This window comes from Barbus barbus (assembly GCF_936440315.1).
Source record: "Barbus barbus genome assembly, chromosome: 44".
NCBI classification, from domain to species: domain Eukaryota; kingdom Metazoa; phylum Chordata; class Actinopteri; order Cypriniformes; family Cyprinidae; genus Barbus; species Barbus barbus.
Window position 1 is genome coordinate 15,311,875 of NC_136722.1, and position 19,578 is coordinate 15,331,452.

At 36.3% G+C, this 19,578-nt stretch overlaps 1 protein-coding gene across 3 annotated transcripts; it reads left to right on the forward strand.

Annotated features, from left to right (window-relative positions):
- The first annotated feature begins 260 nt into the window (after window positions 1-260).
- LOC306863146 (actin-binding protein WASF3-like) lies at window positions 261-19,078 on the forward strand. 3 transcript variants are annotated; one of them, XM_079406350.1, is made up of 9 exons: window positions 261-360; window positions 5,118-5,286; window positions 10,627-10,761; window positions 11,083-11,236; window positions 12,296-12,413; window positions 13,861-14,042; window positions 14,118-14,372; window positions 15,678-15,988; window positions 17,232-19,078. In XM_079406350.1, exons 2-9 carry the CDS (start codon window positions 5,154-5,156, stop codon window positions 17,387-17,389), a joined length of 1,446 nt encoding a protein of 481 aa, XP_079262476.1. In that variant the 5' UTR covers window positions 261-360; window positions 5,118-5,153; the 3' UTR covers window positions 17,390-19,078. The 3 variants fall into 3 exon arrangements, with proteins under 3 accessions (XP_079262476.1, XP_079262478.1, XP_079262477.1); XM_079406352.1 differs by having other exon boundaries at window positions 262-360; window positions 13,867-14,042; window positions 17,232-18,981; XM_079406351.1 differs by having other exon boundaries at window positions 269-360; window positions 5,122-5,286; window positions 17,232-18,981.
- Window positions 19,079-19,578: the final 500 nt, after the last annotated feature.

The following is a 19,578-nucleotide window of genomic DNA, read 5'->3' on the forward strand; positions in this document are numbered from 1 at the left end:
TGTTTAGGGTGTTTTCAATTATATCTTTGCTTATATAAGAGTAGCCTTAGTTTTATTAAGTATTTTAGCTGTGGTGTGTTTAAAGCCCACCAGATAGAGCCCGCCCTCACACAGCCGCCCTATGGTATAATGACCGGGGAAATCTCTGTCAATCATCCTGAGCCTCTCATCTGATTGGCTGAGTGTGACAAATGGTGGCGCGTTCTAAACTGCTGATTGGTGCGAGCAACCCAATATGCCCCTCCCCAAGCGGATTGTTTGGAATGGTCAGATGGACCGATGGAGAAACAGGATGGCGATCCGGACCCATGAAAGCCTGGACATGTGAGCGAATATAATTTTCAACAAAATTCGCTTTTGGTAAGCATCAAACAGTTACTTATTTTCGCTAATGTAGTTGTTTTGTCATATTGCACTTGTTATATTTACTGTTTATCGCACTTTACATAATACATAGAACATGAGGTTTGTCTTTTTAGTGGGGAGTTTATTTTGATCCTTTTTTTTTAATTAATGGTGAGACTATATAATTGTTGATGTTTTATTTTTGCTGTTTATTCTATTATATTAATCATAACGTTGCTATTGTGTACAATACCAGGCGTTCCGTGCCTTATAATAGAATATGTCCTCCTAAGAATAGTAAAAATTAAAAAAAAGTTTCTATATCAGATCAACATAATCACTTAAGTGCTCTTTCAGTAAACTGTTATCAGAGAACATAATACATAACAGAATTCCGCAACTTTACAGTTTTAAATGTTTAGTAATTAACAAACCCTAAAGACTTCATGAATTCAACCCGAAAGTGTTCATATAATATACACATATAGTGTTTTTAAGCGAAGTCCTCGCTCGCGCACGGAAATCCCAGAGCAACTGGCTCATGACATTCATGTGTGACGTGATCCGTACTGAAATATTAATGTAGTCTTACGTGCAGAGATGCGCTTTACTTCAGTTACGAATAGCTAATGCATAGCCATTCTGTCTTTTCTGCGTTTCAAGCAGCGTTTAGGGAGTGAATGCGTGTCTCCCTCGTTAGTTTGGACAGGATGTGGCCTCCTGTGGTCACGGGATGGGTCTGATGGACTTAAAAGCTTGTCAGCAGCACTAATGCACACTAATTATTTGTATGTTTACATGTTATTCCAGCATCTCAAAGTGTCTGATTCTGGTTATACACTGTCTTTCGCCTTATTTGAAGATGGTAGGTTGCATTTTGTCTGTCTGAAGTGCTATTAATGTGTGTGGTTTTTGCAGTAGGCACAGACTTATGGAAAAAGAGGGCCGCTGAAAAGGAGAGAGAGGCAGGAGTGCTTCTTTTATTTGAAGAAGAGAGAGGGGTGGGGGTAACGGGTTGGGGGAGGGAACAGAACATGCATGGGAGAGCTCCTCTGTTGCCCTGTGAACGGAGGGCTATTGTCCCGGGAACCTTTCAGAGTGGCTTCCCTGAGGTCCCCTGCCACTCGCCCTCCCCCATCCTCTCTCTCTCTCTCATACTTTTCCCCCTCATTCACTCTTCTTTCTGGATCGCTTCAGTACGTTTTCTGTTCTTCCCAACTGAAACTGTTCACTCTCTCGTCTAACTATCTCACAAACTGCTTTTCATGCCACTCAGACTCACATTCCCGTCTCTTTGTCTGCTCTGTCTCTGGCCCCCCTCCCGGCGCGGTCTTAATTCAATGCACTATGTAATTAGTGTGGGTTGTGTCCATACTGCCGTGCGCTACAGAATTACAATGCCGTGGAGAGATGGTGTGCTTAATGAACACATTACAACACTTACAGACATGTACCTCATTAGACTACAACAACAGAAGTGTCTGACTGCATGTGTGAGGCCTGATGGCATATTTGCAGTGAAGTTCAGGTCTCATTGCAGGAGGCAGTTTGTTTGTCGTTTTCACTTTTAAATGGCAAGCGAACAGGTTTGGCAGGCGGTGTATAAGAACAATGGACTTTGTGGCCACTTGCATGATGTTACAGTGGTAAATGGCAACTAACTACAGTTCTTATGCATGTGTGTTAAACAATCATTGTTCAGGTTTAGTTTCCGAGTGTGTTATTTGCAGGTCTACATGAAATAAAGATTCACAAATGTCTATTGAATTTAAATACAATGAGATGCATGTGAACGTGTGAATCTATTTTATGTAATTCTGCAAATTTTTACATATTTAAATCTATTTAGCAGAATTCGGTCAATCTCAATGTTGCATTAACGTTTGTTACATTTTTGTTTATTAACACTTTAAGGTGCCTTTCATCAGCATTTAACACATTTTCCCTTTTAGAAAGGCATTTTATGTAATTCTTCAGATTTTCCCAAATTTGAATTTTTTTATGGAATTCTGTCATTCCCAATGTTGCATTTGTTTAATACACACACACACACACACACACACTTAATTGTTTTGGACAGTTATATATATATATATAATATGTATATTCATAAACATAAAATTATGTTTTATGTAATTTTGTCTTTCATAATGTTGCATGTGCTTTTATTGAATGCTTTGGCTAATTTATTATTGCTTTTAGCTGCCTTTCAGCTCCATTTAAAACATATGAACCACATTTAATGAAATTCTGCAGGTTTTCCTACAAAATCATCGTAGAAAAGGTGAAAAGGTCAGCGCATTCCATCTGAGCCTGGTTTCAGGGAGTAGTCACAAGTTGCATTCATAGTTCTGTTTAGATTGTACAAGCAGGACATGAGAGGAAATCAGCAGTTACATAGCAGTTATGTAAATGTTGTGATTGTGTGCAAATGAAATTGCTTTACACCCCTACTGCATCATTGTTCTGGCTGTTTGGGACGACAGGAAGTTAGAGATGTGACACAGAGAGGAACAGGAAGCGGAGAGCTGGGTGTGGAGCTGGAAAACAGGAAGCAGGGAAACAGGCAGATAAGATGACCTCTGAGGTGCTGTCCCTCCATCCCTTTGTTCTTGTCCCTAATCTTTGACTTTCAACCCCCCTTAGCCAATCACACAGCAGATGGCCTCTCAGCTGGCCAATCACTGTGGGGGTTATTCTTTCACAAATGGGAGCATTCTGTCATGGCGTCCAGTTGAACCAGATGACATGGCTTAGTTAGGCTACATTTGTAAATGGAAATGCACAACATTTTTGTTATGATGTAAAGACGTCCACGACAATATGAAGAAAAATATTAATAAATAATAAGAATAAATAATGAATAAAATATATGAACTTCTTTGTTTCCCCATACATTTAATTTTTATTTCGATTTTTTGTGTGGTTTCAACTCTTATAATCACTAAGGCTGCATTTATTTGATCAAAAAAATAAATATATTCTTAAATATATATATTATATATATATATATAATATATATTTGATCAATTAAATATGTGAAATAATGTTTTATATATATAAAAAAAAATTCCTGTGATGGCAAAGCTGAATTAAGCATAATTACTCCAGTCTTTAGTGTCACATGATCATGCAGAAATCATTCAAATATGCTGATTTGTTGCTCAAGAAAAATACTTGAATCAATGTTGAAAACTGTTTTTGCTGCTTAATATTTTTATGAAAACCTATATTTTATTTCAGGATTATGTGATGAATAGAAAGTTCAAATGAACAGAATTTATTTGAAATAGAAATCTCTTGTAGCATTATAGGCAAGGTAAGTTTATTTATATAGCACATTTCATACACAGTGGTAATTCAAAGTGCTTTACATAAAAGAAAGTGAAATAGACATTAAAATCAATAAAAACATGGGAATAAAGATAATAAAAACAAGGAATTTTAAAATGATATAGAAAAATAATTACATAAAATTCATTGCAGTCAGTTCGGACATATAGCACAGTGCTCATTCAACAAATGCACAGTTAAACAGATGAGTTTTGAGTCTTGATTTAAATGTGGCTAATGTTTTAGCACATCTGATCTCTTCTGGAAGCTGGTTCCAACTGCGGGCCGCATAATAGCTAAAAGCAGACTCCCCTTATTTTGTGTGAACCCTTGGTATTTCTAACTGACTCGATCCTAATGATCTGAGTGGTCTGTTCGGTTTATATTCATTGAGCATATCAGCAATATATTTAGGTCCTGGGCCATTGAGTGACTTATAAACAAGTAAAAGTACTTTAAAATCAATCCTAAATGTAACTGGAAGCCAGTGTAAGGACCTGAGGACTGGTGTGATATGCTCAGATGTTCTGGTTCTAGTCAGAATCCTGGCAGCAGCGTTCTGGATGAGCTGCAGTTGTCTAATGGTCTTCTTGGGAAGGCCGGTGAGGAGACCATTACAGTAATCCACCCTGCTGGTGATAAAGGCATGAACAAGTTTCTCCAAGTCTTGATTGGAAACAAAACATCTAATTCTTGCAATGTTTTTGAGATGATAGTATGCTGATTTAGTTACTGCTTTGACATGACTACTGAAACTAAGGTCTGTCTCCAGAATCACCCCAAGATTTCTGACTTGATTTTTAGTTGTTTGACCCCTAGAATCAAGGTATGCATTCATCTTGAGAACTTAATCTTTGCTTCCAAATGCAATGACATCATTGCCACACGTCAACTTGCAAACCAAGTAATATACCTTGAATATTACCTTGACTAATGATTAGAAGTGAGAATGTCATCTGTTTCCTTAAGCAAATGATCAGGTTGCATCTCTTGTTGTCCTTTGATCTACAGGATCTACAGGATTACTTTGACATTATCTTCTTTTCTTAATGCTTTGTAATCCTTCCATCCGAGGCTGCTTGTGAAGGGAGTTATAGTCTGTGTTTCTGTGTGTGTTGGAATGGATTGAGCTTAACTTGTGCTGAACGTTAGGCGTGTGATTTCAGAGTCATAGGTCAGTGTGGGTTTTGACCAGTGTAAGAGGGTTAACAAAAATCTGAGTAACTCAGTTCCCTTTTCTTGATCTCCAACTGTCCCAGTTTTTATTCGAACATTCACTCTCTCTCAACATGTGGGTGTCTGTTATATAATATGAGCTTCATCCAAATACAGCTGAAAACTGAGTAAACAAGATAGATGGACCTTGCCTTCACGCCTCAGCAGTGGTCTGTGCATATGTGTGTGTGTTTAAAAACAGTGTTTGTGTTTTGTCTGGGCAGGTAGAGTGCGCTGCGGATGTATAAGGGGCAGCAGTCATGCCACTGGTGAAGAGAAACATTGAGCCCAGGCACCTGTGCCGCGGGGTGCTACCAGAGGGCATCGGCAGCGAGCTGGAGTGTGTGATGAACAACACACTCTCTGCCATCATACGCCAACTCAGCAGTCTCAGTAAGTTACACAGTCACTTTCTTTCTTTAACACACACGGGTTTACCTGGCTAATTTGGGACGTGGTTTTAGCTTCTATTGTTGTTGATCGTAGGTAATTATCATTAATAAGGCCTAATCCTAACAATGAGGCACTATAGTTTTGCGTTACAGTGATTTAAAAAAAAAACAATTATAATAGTATAGAAATAAGCAATTCTTCTGCCAAAGTAGTTGTTCATAAACCTAACTTTGGGCTGTTTGCAGTCATGTCTACTTGCTGTACTAATATAAAAAGTGTGCCTTTATAAGCAATTTTACAATGGCTTCCAGCATGGCTTGTTCTGTCAAAACTTTCATAATACATCTAGTATACTGGTGTCGGTAAGATTAAAAAAAAAAAAACGTTTGAAGGAAGTGGTCAACAATTTTCATATTTTAATATATTTTAAAATGTAATTTCTTACCATCTTGTGATTTTGCAAAGCTGAATTTTCAGCAGTCGTTACTCCAGTCTTCAGTGTGACGTGATCTTTCAGAAATCATAATTTTAATATGCTGATTTGTTGCTGTTTAATAAACATTTGTTAAAATGATAAAGGTTGAAAATAGATTTTCTGCTTAATATTTTATGTGTAAATGTGTGTTATTTCAAGATAATTTTGATTATTGGAAAGTTCAAAAGAACAGCATGACAAAGTCTCTAATGTAAAAGTCTTTAATGTCACATTTGATAAATTTTAGTGCATTCTTGCTGAATAAAAATAAATACAAAATCTTACTGACCCCAAACATTTGAAGGGTAATATACATTAGAAGAGCATAAATATATAATTTAATGTCTTTGTGAATACTTTTCTCCCAAAAGGAGCTAACATTTGGGAACATTTCTCAGTTATTTTGTCCCAAACGTTAGATAGATCACTTGGTGGTCGGATCTTTTGACTGCATTAAGCCAACAAGAAACGCCCTCACATTTTCTACAGAAAAGATAAAAATCTTGTTGCTTGTACTGCAAGTCATTACATTACTCTAAAACTTAATTTTTTTTATTCATTTTAGTAATTTAGTGGTCCAGTGGTATCTTCAGCTCACGATGCTAGAGATAATCTCCTTAATAATAATTCCTCTTGACTCACGGGACCCTACGTCTGCATTACATAAGACCATTATCTTGAAAACATGTCCTCTGAATGGGCAAGACTCTCGCTGTGTATCCAGCTACTGCTTTGCCCATCCATCCGTCCTCTGTTGTTTTTTCCATCCACCTGTTCTAGAACTCCCCAGCTGATCCCTGAAATCCCCTCAAGTGTCTTTACTGTGCCTCTGCTAGTGGTGTTTAGTGGATGCCTGTTGAAGGAGAGGGCCTTCAGTAGCAGCTGTGTGGATTAAATATAAATGACAGCCCATTGGACTTGAAGGCAGAGCTGTAGACGATGTATGCGTGTGACAAAAATAGAGTGTGCATGTCTGGAAACATGCTTTTCATGTGTTGGTGGGTGCAGTACTGGAAACGAGTGTAACTGTGAGATGTGTTGAAGCTTTCCTGTAGCTCAAATAGTAAAGCATAGCGCTAGCAACGCCAAGGTCATGGGTTCGATTCCCAGGGAAAGCAAGAGCTGATAAAATGTAAAAACTGTAACTTGAATGCAATGTAAGTCGCTTTGGATAAAAGCGTCTGATAAATGCATAAATGTAAATGTATATATATATATATATGTGTAAAAGTAGATTATTATTTTTTTTTGCATGTTTGTCACACTTTAATGTTTCAGATCATCAAACAAATTTAAATATTAATCAAACATAACACAAGTAAAAACAACATGCAGTTTTTAAATGAAGGTTTTTTTTTATGAAGGGAAAACAAAATCCAAACCCACATGGCCCTGTGTGAAAAAGTGTTTAACCCCCCCCAGTTAAAACATAAGTGTGGTTTATCACACCTGAGTTGAGTTTCTCTAGCCACACCCTGGCCTGATTACTGCCACACCTGTTCGCAATCAAGAAGTCACTTAAATAGGACCTGCCTGACAAAGTGAAGTAGACCAAAAGATCCTCAAAAGCTACACATCATTTTGAGATCCAAAGAAATTCAGGAACAAATGAGAAAGAAAGTAATTGAGATCTATCAGTCTGGGAAAGGTTATAAAGCCATTTCTAAAGCTTTGGGACTCCAGTGAACCACAGTGAGAGCCATTATCCACAAATGGCGAAAACATGGAACAGTGGTGAAACCTTCCCAGGAGTGGCCGACCGACCAAAATTACCCCAAGAGCGCAGCGACGACTCATCCAAGAGGTCACAAAAGACCCCACAACAACATCTAAAGAACTGCAGGCCTCACTTGCCTCAGTTAAAGTCAGTGTTCATGATTCCATCATAAGAAAGAGACTGGGCAAAAATGGCCTGCATGGCAGAGTTCCAAGACGAAAACCGCTGCTGAGCAAAAAGAACATAAAGGCTCGTCTCAGTTTTGCCAGAAAACATCTTCATGATCCCCAAGACTTTTGGGAAAATACTCTGTGGACTGACGAGAGTTGAAAGTTGAACTTTTTGGAAAGTGTGTGTCCCATTACATCTGGCGTAAAAGTAACACAGCATTTCAGAAAAAGAACATCATACCAACAGTAAAATATGGTGGTGGTAGTGTGATGGTCTGGGGCTGTTTTGCTGCTTCAGGACCTGGAAGACTTGCTGTGATAAATGGAACCATGAATTCAGCTGTCTACCAAAAAATCCTGAAGGACAATGTCCGGCCATCTGTTCGTGACCTCAAGCTGAAGCGAACTTGGGTTCTGCAGCAAGACAATGATCCAAAACACACCAGCAAATCCACCTCTGAATGGCTAAAGAAAAATAAAATGAAGACTTTGTAGTGAGCTAGTCAAAGTCCTGACCTGAATCCTGTTGAGATGCTGTGGCATGACATTAAAAAGGCGGTTCATGCTCAAACCCTCCAATGTGGCTGAATTACAACAATTCTGCCAAGATGAGCGGGCCAAAATTCCTCCACAGCGCTGTAACAGACTCATTGCAAGTTATAGCAAACGCTTGATTGCAGTTGTTGCTGCTAAGGGTGGCCCAACCAGTTATTAGGTTTAGGGGGCAAGCACTTTTTCACACAGGGCCATGTGGGTTTTGGATTTTGTTTTCCCTTCATAATAAAACACTTCATTCAAAAACTACATGTTGTGTTTACTTGTGTTATCTTTGATTAATATTTTAATTTGTTTGATCTGAAACATTAAAGTGACAAACATGCAAAAAAATAAAAAATCAGGAAGGGGGCCAACAATTTTTCACACCACTGTGTGTGTGTGTACTAGGTCATAGGCCAGGAATTTGTAAGGAACAGACACTCTTTCTTCCTGTAAATATTTTCCTGTGTGCTTTTGTTTAACACACAGTTATTAATAGCCCCAGTTGAGGTGGTAAATATTAAGTGTCTTCTTGGTGTTTTTCTTTTTAAACGTCTCTCTACCACATTCTGAGAAAAGTCTGTAAAAATATGGCCTAATGTACCATATTAATATGAAGGTGTTTTGTGTCTTGATTTCTTTTCACAGGTGTTTTACCCCGTATTTTGAATTAGACGTTGCATTGTGTTGTGTTTTAGGGTTAAAGGAATTGTCCGTAAACTTAACGGAAAAGGTACTGGTAATTTTCTGCCAGGACATGATCCTTTTTTACATCAATTGTTTTCTTTTTTTTCTTACATGTTTTCTTAAACAGGCCCAGAATGTAAAAGTAGCTTATTTATATTTCCTGTCTTTAATGTCCTGTCTTTTCTGTATTTTATGTATGTGAAACCTCAGATTTTAAATACGGAAAAAAATTATATTTTAATAATGTAATGTGTAGTGTTAATGGATAATTTAATAATTTACATAAATGTAATAATATAATAGAGTACTATAATATATAATAAATAATACATTCATATAAATATTAATAAAATGAAATGTATAATTTATATAATTTAATCAATAACTGGCACTTTTATGTAACTTTGTTAAATAATAGTTATGTTAAAATTATTAGTAGTATTAGTAAATTATTATTTGTTAATTATTTTAATTATAATTAGTATTTTGTGTGTGTGTGTGTAATATATATATTAGTAATTATATTATAATTAGTTATCGGGTCATACTAAAATTATTTAATTTTATTCTAATTATTTTAATTAAAATTATTCTAATTATTTTAACTAAAATTAATTATTTAAAATTAAAAAAGTAATTGAAACTTTTTACCATGAGTCATTAATTTTTGCTTTCATATACTGTATGTTTTTTGTTTGACACCTAGACTTTCAGTGTTAAAGTGCCCCTATTATGCCTTTAAGTATGGTGACCCATACTCGGAATTCGTGCTCTGCATTTAACCCATCCAAAGTGCACACACACAGCAGTGAACACACACACCGTGAACACACACCCGGAGCAGTGGGCAGCCATTTATGCTGCGGCGCCCGGGGAGCAGCTGAGGGTTCGGTGTCTTGCTCAAGGGCACCTCAGTCGTGGTATTGAGGGTGGAGAGAGTGCTGTACATTCACTCCCCCCACCTACAATCCCTGCCGGCCCGAGACTCGAACCCGCAACCTTTTGATTATGAGTCTTGACTCTCTAACCATTAGGCCACGACTTCCCATGTCGGCTTGCAACCTCCTAAACGAGTCGTTATGAATTTGAATCTTAATCTGTTACGGCTGTACATCATGAAGTAACACATTTGCATAATGTCCGCCCATGGGCTGTCATTCGTGCTGTACGCAGTAGACCAAATCACAAAGGACTCCGCCATCTGACCAATCACAGCAGCGAGGGCTCACGGAAAGGAGGGGTTTAGAGAGAGATTTTTTTAACTGCTTTGCACAAGTCGTTTAGGAATCATTTAGAAATGAGGTCAAATTAAAGCTATTTTTTTTAGAAAACTGAAGTGTTTTTTGACCTTGGATGCATGGATACCTGTTTTAGGAGACTCATATTAGCAACCTTAAAAATGGCATAATAGGGGCACTTTAAAAAATAAGCAAAAACATTATAAACATGTGAATTGTTACATTTTAAAACAAAACAAAAAAAATTAAAGAAGTGAAATAAATGTAAACATGTATTACATGTTTACACAAATTACAATTGCCACAGCTGTCGTGTCATGTCCACCACAACAAACTATTTTACTCCTAATAAAGTTTTATTTAAAGTTTGTGTACTTGTTTACCGAGGTGACAATAGTGTCGATAAAGTCAGTTTTGAGCTGAATATATATATATATATATATATATATATATATTCCCTCTTTTATGTCTTCATCTCTTTTCCTCACTTCACCTTATTCTCCTCTTATTTGAAAGGTAAACATGCTGAAGACATATTCGGAGAGCTCTTCAATGAGGCAAACATGTTCTATTTGCGGGCGAACTCTCTGCAGGATCGGATTGACCGACTTGCCGTCAAGGTCACGCAGCTGGACTCGACGGTTGAGGAGGGTGAGTCTGTTTCTGGGAAACAAGCACTCAGGGTCATTCCTCAATACACGGTGACCATCAGCGTCCCAGAAACACATCTCTGTGGTTACATAGCTCCAGTGCGAGATCAATACCGCTGTATCCCTCCAAACCCAAAATCAACAAAAAATAAATAATGCACAGATTTCATGCACCCCACATCTTTTTTACATTCCTCTATTACCCACACCAAAGCGTGCACTCGCATCTCTTTTTTCAATTAAAAGATCAATACTGGAGTTTACTTTACACACTCTGGAGGGCAGGTGTAATCAATCTCTCTTTCTCCTTCACCCTGTGCAGTCTCTCTTCAGGACATAAACATGAGGAAGGCTTTTAAAAGCTCTACCGTACAGGACCAGAAGGTGGTGTCCAAGAACAGTGTACCGAACCCGGTGATGGAGATGTACAATTTGAGTGATAAACCACCTCCTCTTAATATTCTCTCACCCTACAGGTATGTGTACACACATTTGGGTCAGATTTTGTGGACCAAATGTGAAAATCACTTATATTGTGGAAATATGTTTATTAAGTTGTATTTCATTTGACTTAGTTAATGTTTTAATTTTTAAAAATTTTAAATGATTATAAATAAATAATAATAACAATGACAACATTATAATACAGTTTATTATTCATTCAATCTTTGTTAATTATAATTATCTAAAAGTTTTGCATTCAATATTTGCATATTAATTTATTATTGGTATTTTCTCCATCTGTGTAATCATACTGTATATAGCCAGCTGTGTTTATTCCTATACACAGTCATCAGAAAACAAGAGCGAGTGAAGCAGCGAGAAATACAGCATTTCATTTAATCCCTAAAACCTAAGCTTGTCCAAAGCTAAAACCTATACATTATTATTTTACTGCCTTGACAGATTATACTGGTCAGAAAATGTCATTGATTATACCAGAAATAGATTGGGTATTAATGCTTTCCCAAAAGTACGTCTAAAAATTTGACCAATTTACATGGACATAGATGAATGTAGTATTTTCTTCTGAAGTCTCTTTAAGGAATATAGAGCAGTGATGAATATTTAATGCTGGCAGATGTAGTTCATGTGAGCGCTAGTTCTCAAGGTAGAGAATGTGGGCCACTCATGAATACTTAAACAGATCTAATGCAGAATGTGTGGAGTGAATATTTCAAGGGAGAGTGGCTGCGCTCTGACTCATCTTTTTTCTGTCTTTTTGGCTGAATGCGGTTTACGAAGTTAATGGTGATTTTGCATAAATGATTAATGGGCAATTAATAGCACTTTTGGAAAATCAGCCAGTCAGAAAAGATGCATCAAGATGCTTTCAAAATCCTTTTCTCATCTGAAGAGGTTCATAAAAGCAATCCAGCAACCAGCTCTCTGAATACTAACGGTTACATAAATGCATCTGGAACCAAATTTACCACACTCTTTGTTTTATTGAGAGAATAATTGAGAAAAAGTATTTACAATAGCTTTGAATAACAGAAATCAATAATGAATTGTTTTTATTTTTGTTGCCCTAGAGATGATGATAAAGAAGGGCTGAAGTTCTACACTGACCCCTCCTACTTCTTTGACTTGTGGAAGGAGAAGATGCTACAGGACACAGAAGACAAGAGGAAAGAGAAGAGACGACAGAAGGTTGAACACCCTTTCCTTCTTTCTTTCTTTCTTTCTTTCTCTCTTTTTCCCTCTCTCTTGAGTTTTTCCCCACCTACAATAATGCTCAAAAGTTTGGGGTTAGTATTTTTTTTTAAAAGGGTCATCTTTAAAAAGAAAAAAAGGTATACCCATTTTCCACAGGTTGATATGAGTCTTTAGGGTCTTAATGAAAAGTCTATAACATACTTTGGTTAAAATTTCTAAATGGTTGTGTAAAACAACACCCTTTTCACCCTGTCAAAATCAGCTGTTTTCAGAAAGCCATTTAAGAGCATTTCCCTTTAAATGCTAATGAGCTCTGCTCACCCCGCCCCTCTCTTCCGTGAGGTGACGAGCCGCTCTCTGAGAGACTGTTAACTTTAGTTGCATTCCACTGCGTCTTCAGCGGCTCAGATGTCAGGAGTAAATGACGTCTGCTGTGTTCATTATTACATCCATCAACTTAGGCGACATTCTACACAATGGCGGACTGTTGACAGATCACTCAGGGCGGGTCTGTGATAAAACGGCAGTGTCAATCAACAATCGTGGGAGGGGCTTGTGCAGAACTACATCACTCGGCCAAGAATCTCAGAATAGCTTGATCTGAGACACTGCTTATGATTTATTGGGATTTTTTTTTTAAAACACTGGGTCTATTTTTATCATTATAGGGTGGTTTTGTACACACACAGCCAACACACATTTCAGTTCAAACAACATGTATTGTAATGTAATGTCAAATTTATTTATATAGCACTATTTAAAACAACATGTTGACCAATGTGCTTTACATCATCTCAATATAAAGATAAGATAAACAAAGAAAACATCACCTAAAACAACAATAATAATGCAAAAAATGATCAACAAGAAGATTTTGTTTCTAAAAGTTAATTTTGCATCCGATGACCCCTTTAAAGAAATTAATACTTTTATTTAGCAAGGATGCATTTAAATGATTAAAAGTTACACTAAATACAATTATTATGTAACAAAAATGTATATAAACTTCTATTCATCAAAGAATCAAAGAAAACATTAAGCAGCACAACTGTTTTTAGCATTAACATTAATACAAAATATTTATTGAGCACCAAATATGCATATTAGAATGATTTCTGTAGGATCATGTCACTAATGGCATGAAAATTCAGCTTTGCCTTCACAGGAATAAAATACATTTTTAAATAGGAAACAGCTCATTTAAATTGTAATAATATTTCACATTACTGTTTTTACTGTATTTTTTTGATCAAACAATGCAGCCTTGATGAGCATAAGAGACTTTCTTTCAAAACATCTTACTAACCCCAAACATCAAATATGTTCTGACTAGCTGTGATTGTGTCCCATTATGCAGCATTTTGCTGAACATAGTTATACATAGCATAATAGTCATTGATGATAATTAAACAGCTCTCTGTCACTTGACACTTTGCAATAGGAGCAGAGGCGATGTGTGGACGGCACACTGCAGAGAGAGGTGAAGAAGGTGCGTAAAGCGAGAAACCGCAGGCAGGAATGGAACATGATGGCCTTCGATAAGGAACTGAGACCTGACCATCGACATTCCCACACTGTGCACAGAGGAGGCTCCACGGAGGGCCCCATGTCCCCAGAGCACAGGTAACACAGCCTACATGCACTTAAATACACGCATATAAACTCAGTTTCATCTAATAAACTTCATAATTCATGTAGGTCTCATGGAGATAATGCAGATCATGGTTATCTCTCCATGGCCAATCACGCTGGCCATGCGCACACTTACTCGGGGCCTCCGCCCAGTATGGCGGCCCTGTCAGCTCATAGCCACATGAACATGGACCAGGATTACCGGGGAGGGTCTATGGTTTACCGTTCTGGCACACTGGGTCGTCCGCACCAGGCTCCACCCCCTCCACCAGCATCAAACATTGTTAATGGTTCTGTGACCCTCCTACCTGTCGACTACAGGTTTGTCAATTCTATTTCGATTAATCGATTAGTTGTAAACAAACTTGATTGCTTCGAAAACATGCTCAAGGAAGTTCTGTAATGTCTATCAGATTTTTTAGAGATTTACAAACATGATTGTTGGATCACACTTGTTGGACTGGTCATGAGATATGTCATAAAAATCAGTTTCTCTATACCAGGGGGTTTTAAACCAAAGGGGTTGTTGGGGGTCCATGGAAAATTTGAGAGAAAGTTTTTTTTATAAGGTGTATTTTTTGGGTTAGGTTTAAAGTGTGTGAATATATTTATTTATCAAATTTGATAATATTACTGTTACACTATATTAATTTCTAATGATTGATCGGAAATTATGAGATATAATTTTTCAAAACTAATGAGAATTATTTAAAATATTATAATACAATATTTTATAAAATATTGCATGAAGTTTAGAAAAATATTTTTTTAAAATATAAACTAATATAATAATTATATAAATTATATTAATATATAATCTAATAAAGATATGTTGTCAAATGTTAAAAAAAAGTCAGTAATATTTTATAAAATAAAATATTCAATATAAATATTTTAATATAAAAGCCAATTATTTTGTTAGTATATTGTCTCTATAATAAAACAATATTATAAAAAATAAAACAATTCTAGAAATTGTATTATCTAACTATATGATAAAATAGGCAATTATAGTTTGTATTAATATTTTGAATTTTATTATTTTTTTAAGTTGTACTTGTTTAAATTTGTACAACTAAAGTTGTACTTTTGGTCATTTTGAGTCGCTTTTGTTTTTATAGATATGCCTATAAAGTTATTAATTTTGGTGAAAAAAAAATATTATTTTAGTACATGAAGTTAAACCAAATGAGAAATGTTGCCTTGGCAACTAGCTTAAAGTTTTTGCATTTATTTTATTTCAGTTAACAAAACGTGTTAATGAAATGGTTTTCATTTCAGTTTTAGTTAACTATAGTAGTCAACATTTGAAGTGGATCAAAAAAGTTCATCAAAGTTTCCAAAGACAAGAACGCATTTTGGTTTTAGAACAACTTTGATGAAAGGTTTTGATCCACTTAAAATGTTGACTAGTGTAGAATAACCCTGCCTTGTCATCAGAAAGTCTGAAACCCCCTGCTCTATATTGTACACATGCAAATTCTACCACCTAATGGTCAACATGTTTGGGACATGCATTCATGATTTTACTATGCAGGTTTACCTTTTACTTTTGAATTTATATAGCATCAGTTTGTGTTGAATGACATGAAAAAGCATGATTTAATTTCCTTCCTCTCATGACAGTGTTGATTACATGAATTCTGGGCCACCGCCTCCACCACCAGCTGTTATCCCATCAGCACAAACTGCTTTTGCTATGCCGCCCATGGGACAGGTCCCACCTCCAGGCCATCTAGGACCAATGGGAGCAGTCGCTGGCTATGCCCCATCCGTTCCACCTACCTCTGGACCAATGGCTGGCCCTCTTCCACCAGTAGCCCCACCCCCTCCCCCCAGTGCAGCCCAATCCATCACTCCCAAACGGCCCTCTGTGCCTAATGAGGCCCAGCCCACGAACGATGCCCGTAGCGACCTGCTCGCAGCTATAAGAATGGGTACGTAATGTGTTTAGGTTATGAAAATAAGCATTTCACTTATTAAACATAAACATCTTGTTCTTGATCATGGGTAGATTTTTATAATATATATATATATATATATATATATATATATATATATATGTGTGCGTGTGTACGTATGTGTGTATATATATATATATATATATATATATATATATATATATATATAAAATTATATAATGTATATATGTGTGTGTGTTTTAATTAGTGCTATCAAATCTCTCTCTCTCTATATATATATATAGATATATATATTTCTTAAAAATATACATGTGTGTGTATTTATTTATACATATACATATACACAGTACACATACATTATGTAAATACAAACACTTATTTTCGATGTGATTGGTTTGAGAGCACTAAAATTTATATATATATATATATATATATATATATATGTGTATGTACCTGTATGTGTGTATATATTATACTCACCAAAGCTGTATCTATTTGATCAAAAATACAGTAAAAACAGTCATATTGTGAAACATTAGTATTATTTAAAATAGTTGCAATTTTAATATATAATCAGCAACCATTACTTCAGTCTTTAGTGTCACAGGATTTTTCAGAAATCATTATAATATACTGATTTGATGCTCAAGAAACATTTCTAATTATCAATGTTGAAAACAGTTTTGCTGCTTAATATTTTTTATAGAAACCATAACACATTTTTGGGGGATTTTTTGATGAATAGGAAGATCAAAAGAAAATAATTTATTTGAAATAGTAATCTTTTGTGACATTATAAATATCTTTACAGTTTCTTTTAGTCAATGAAATGCTTGCTGACAGAATTTCTTTAAAAAAATGAAACTGACCCTGAACTTATAACTACTTTTAAAGTGTTTTCTATAAATTGCAGCAGTGCACAATCAATGCATGAATCAAATTTCTGACAATTTATTTTCTCTGTGCATCCTTTTCTTATTATATCCCAGCATGTGGGCAGAAACAAATCATATAGAACAGTGAAATTGCTCCCTGTAACATTAACTTCTCCTACACTCAACTACAGTATCTCACAGGAGACAGATCATGTGATTCATGTGCATTTGATTCATGCACTGACTTCACTCAATTACATTAAGTTAAACTTCCATAAACTTTTTGCCGGAGACGCCCACATTGCATCGCATACCCCCACTATTGTTCATCTCATTGAAAATGCATGAGTTGTTAAATGTGTTTATGTTTGTTTGTACTGCAGGCATCCAGCTGAAAAAAGTTCAAGAGCAGCAGGAGCAGCAGGCGAAACGCGAGCCGGTGGGCAATGACGTCGCAACTATTTTGTCTCGCCGTATCGCTGTGGAATACAGTGACTCTGAAGATGAATCTGATCTTGAGGACAATGACTGGTCAGACTAAAACAATACTAATGCACAAACGTCACAGACATCTACTCTCTAATTCACCTGCGAACGTTAACATTGCATTTCCCATACACACAATGATCTTGTACAGTATACATTTTAATAAAGGCACGATAGGCCGTCTGTATTATGAAATACTAAAATAGTCAATCTTTTCCCAGAACTACCACCTATGATGATTTTTCCATTTTTCTAATGCTTTAATGCAACACTTGTTAATAAATGATATGGACAAACTGTATTTAGTGAATAGCAACTCGAACTACAGATAAATAAGCATGTTGAGGTCAGAAGTTTCTGCATGAAAGTTTCTATGTATGTTGAGAAATACTGCGGTCAGTAATTATATTTGTGTGAACTAACTTGAGGAATTTGATTAAACTACCTGAAATGTGTTCGCTCAGTGATGTTTGGTTTCTGCGTGCGTGTGGCAGTTGTGACAATAAAATCCGGCGAATTACATTAAACCGCTCTCCGAGCGTCTTCGTCATGGAATCAGGACAGTTTTGATTCCGAGACCCGTGTCTCTATGGAAACAGAACAGCTGAGACTGGGAATCACCATGGCAACAGTGGATTTGAGGCAGACGAGTGTGAATAAACCTAGGCAAGGATATTTTTAATGCACAGCACATTCTTTTTAATACAAAATTAACAAGATCTCTCAGTTCATTAAACTAACCAAAGCAATTAAAGTATACAACCAACACCTTGGAAAAATATACAACACGTTAACACAATGTCTTACAATGTCAATTAGTGCATGTTGATTATAATTTGTTGTGCCTTTTTCTCATCAAAAAAATAAAGTGCATTTCACAGTTAAAACTACGCATACATGTACACAAGATGCTGAAACCGATGCACCCGACTGCCTCTTGGATTGTTCAAGATTTCGATTCTAGTTACTAAATAAAGTACAGAACGAGTCTGAATCTTAGTGTAAATGTATAACGTTTTTTCACAAGACATCAATCCAGACATGATTTTCTTTTCTGCTCTTCAAATAAACCAGAATCGGAGGCAGACTCCCATCCGAGCCCTTTTTCACCCTTCGGTTTGACATTTTCAAGCTCTTACATTGGATTACAGAGCACAATCATCTACAGTTGGATACAAGTCTATTTAAATCAAAGATTCAATCACCAAATGTCCATCTGCATGTGGAAAATCCATCAGAGACCAGGCGCAAAGCATGATAACATCATTTTGCAAAGCTCTTTTCAAAAACAGAAGGAGATATGATGTTTTAGGCAGAGGCCGATAATCCCTCGATCATTTCTGACCAAACGGCTGTGCATCGAGCATTAACCCTCTCAATCAGCTGTAGATAAGCATGCCCAGGCAATAGGAGACACTGGAATGTGGCTCACGGTGAACTGTTTCAGAATAGAGCATTGCAGGAATGACGCATTTATGTAGGCCTTAACCAGAAATAAGCGTTTAGCATTGTCAGTTTGATCATCCTGAAGTCAAATGTTGTTTTGGTTTTTGGTTAAATGCCTGAAATAAGGTCTGTGGTTAACACAAGCTCAATGTATTTTCACGCTTTATTCTGCAAAATAAAATACATCAATACAACCCCCTTATGATGTTTTAAAGCTTTTACTTGTCTTGAAAAATCCAGTGGCTAACAAGTAGCTAAATGGGACTTTCAGTGCATATTAAAGAAACTGTATGTATGTATGTTGTTGTTGTTTTTGACTTTGAAAAGTCAGTTTCAAAATTATTCTAAAATGCCAAACATCTGTTTTAGGAGTATATTTAGAGGAGAGGGTACGAAATTCCGCGAAAAGGGTGAACTGCTTTATGACAGCAACAAATGCACGTGTGCCCCCAGCTACTGTTATTACCACAGATATATATTTTCGACAGTGAATTCCACTCACTTAACTGTAGGGGGCTCCAAAGTCCCCCAAATACTCAAAAGTACATACAGTTGCTTTAAACGACATCACGCCAAACACGTAAACTCATCTAATTTACCGGAGTTCGCTTTTAGTTTGCCTAAAATGGTCTAGAATCGCGTTTTTTTTTCTTCAAACTATTCTAGTCTAGTCAAGGGTAGCCCCATATTTAATATTTTGACAGAAACAAGGCTGTGAGGGGCTAAAGCAAGGGCGTTCAGTGGATTGTACTGTTGTCAACATACCGACTGTTCATCTGAAATATCTTCTAAAAAAAC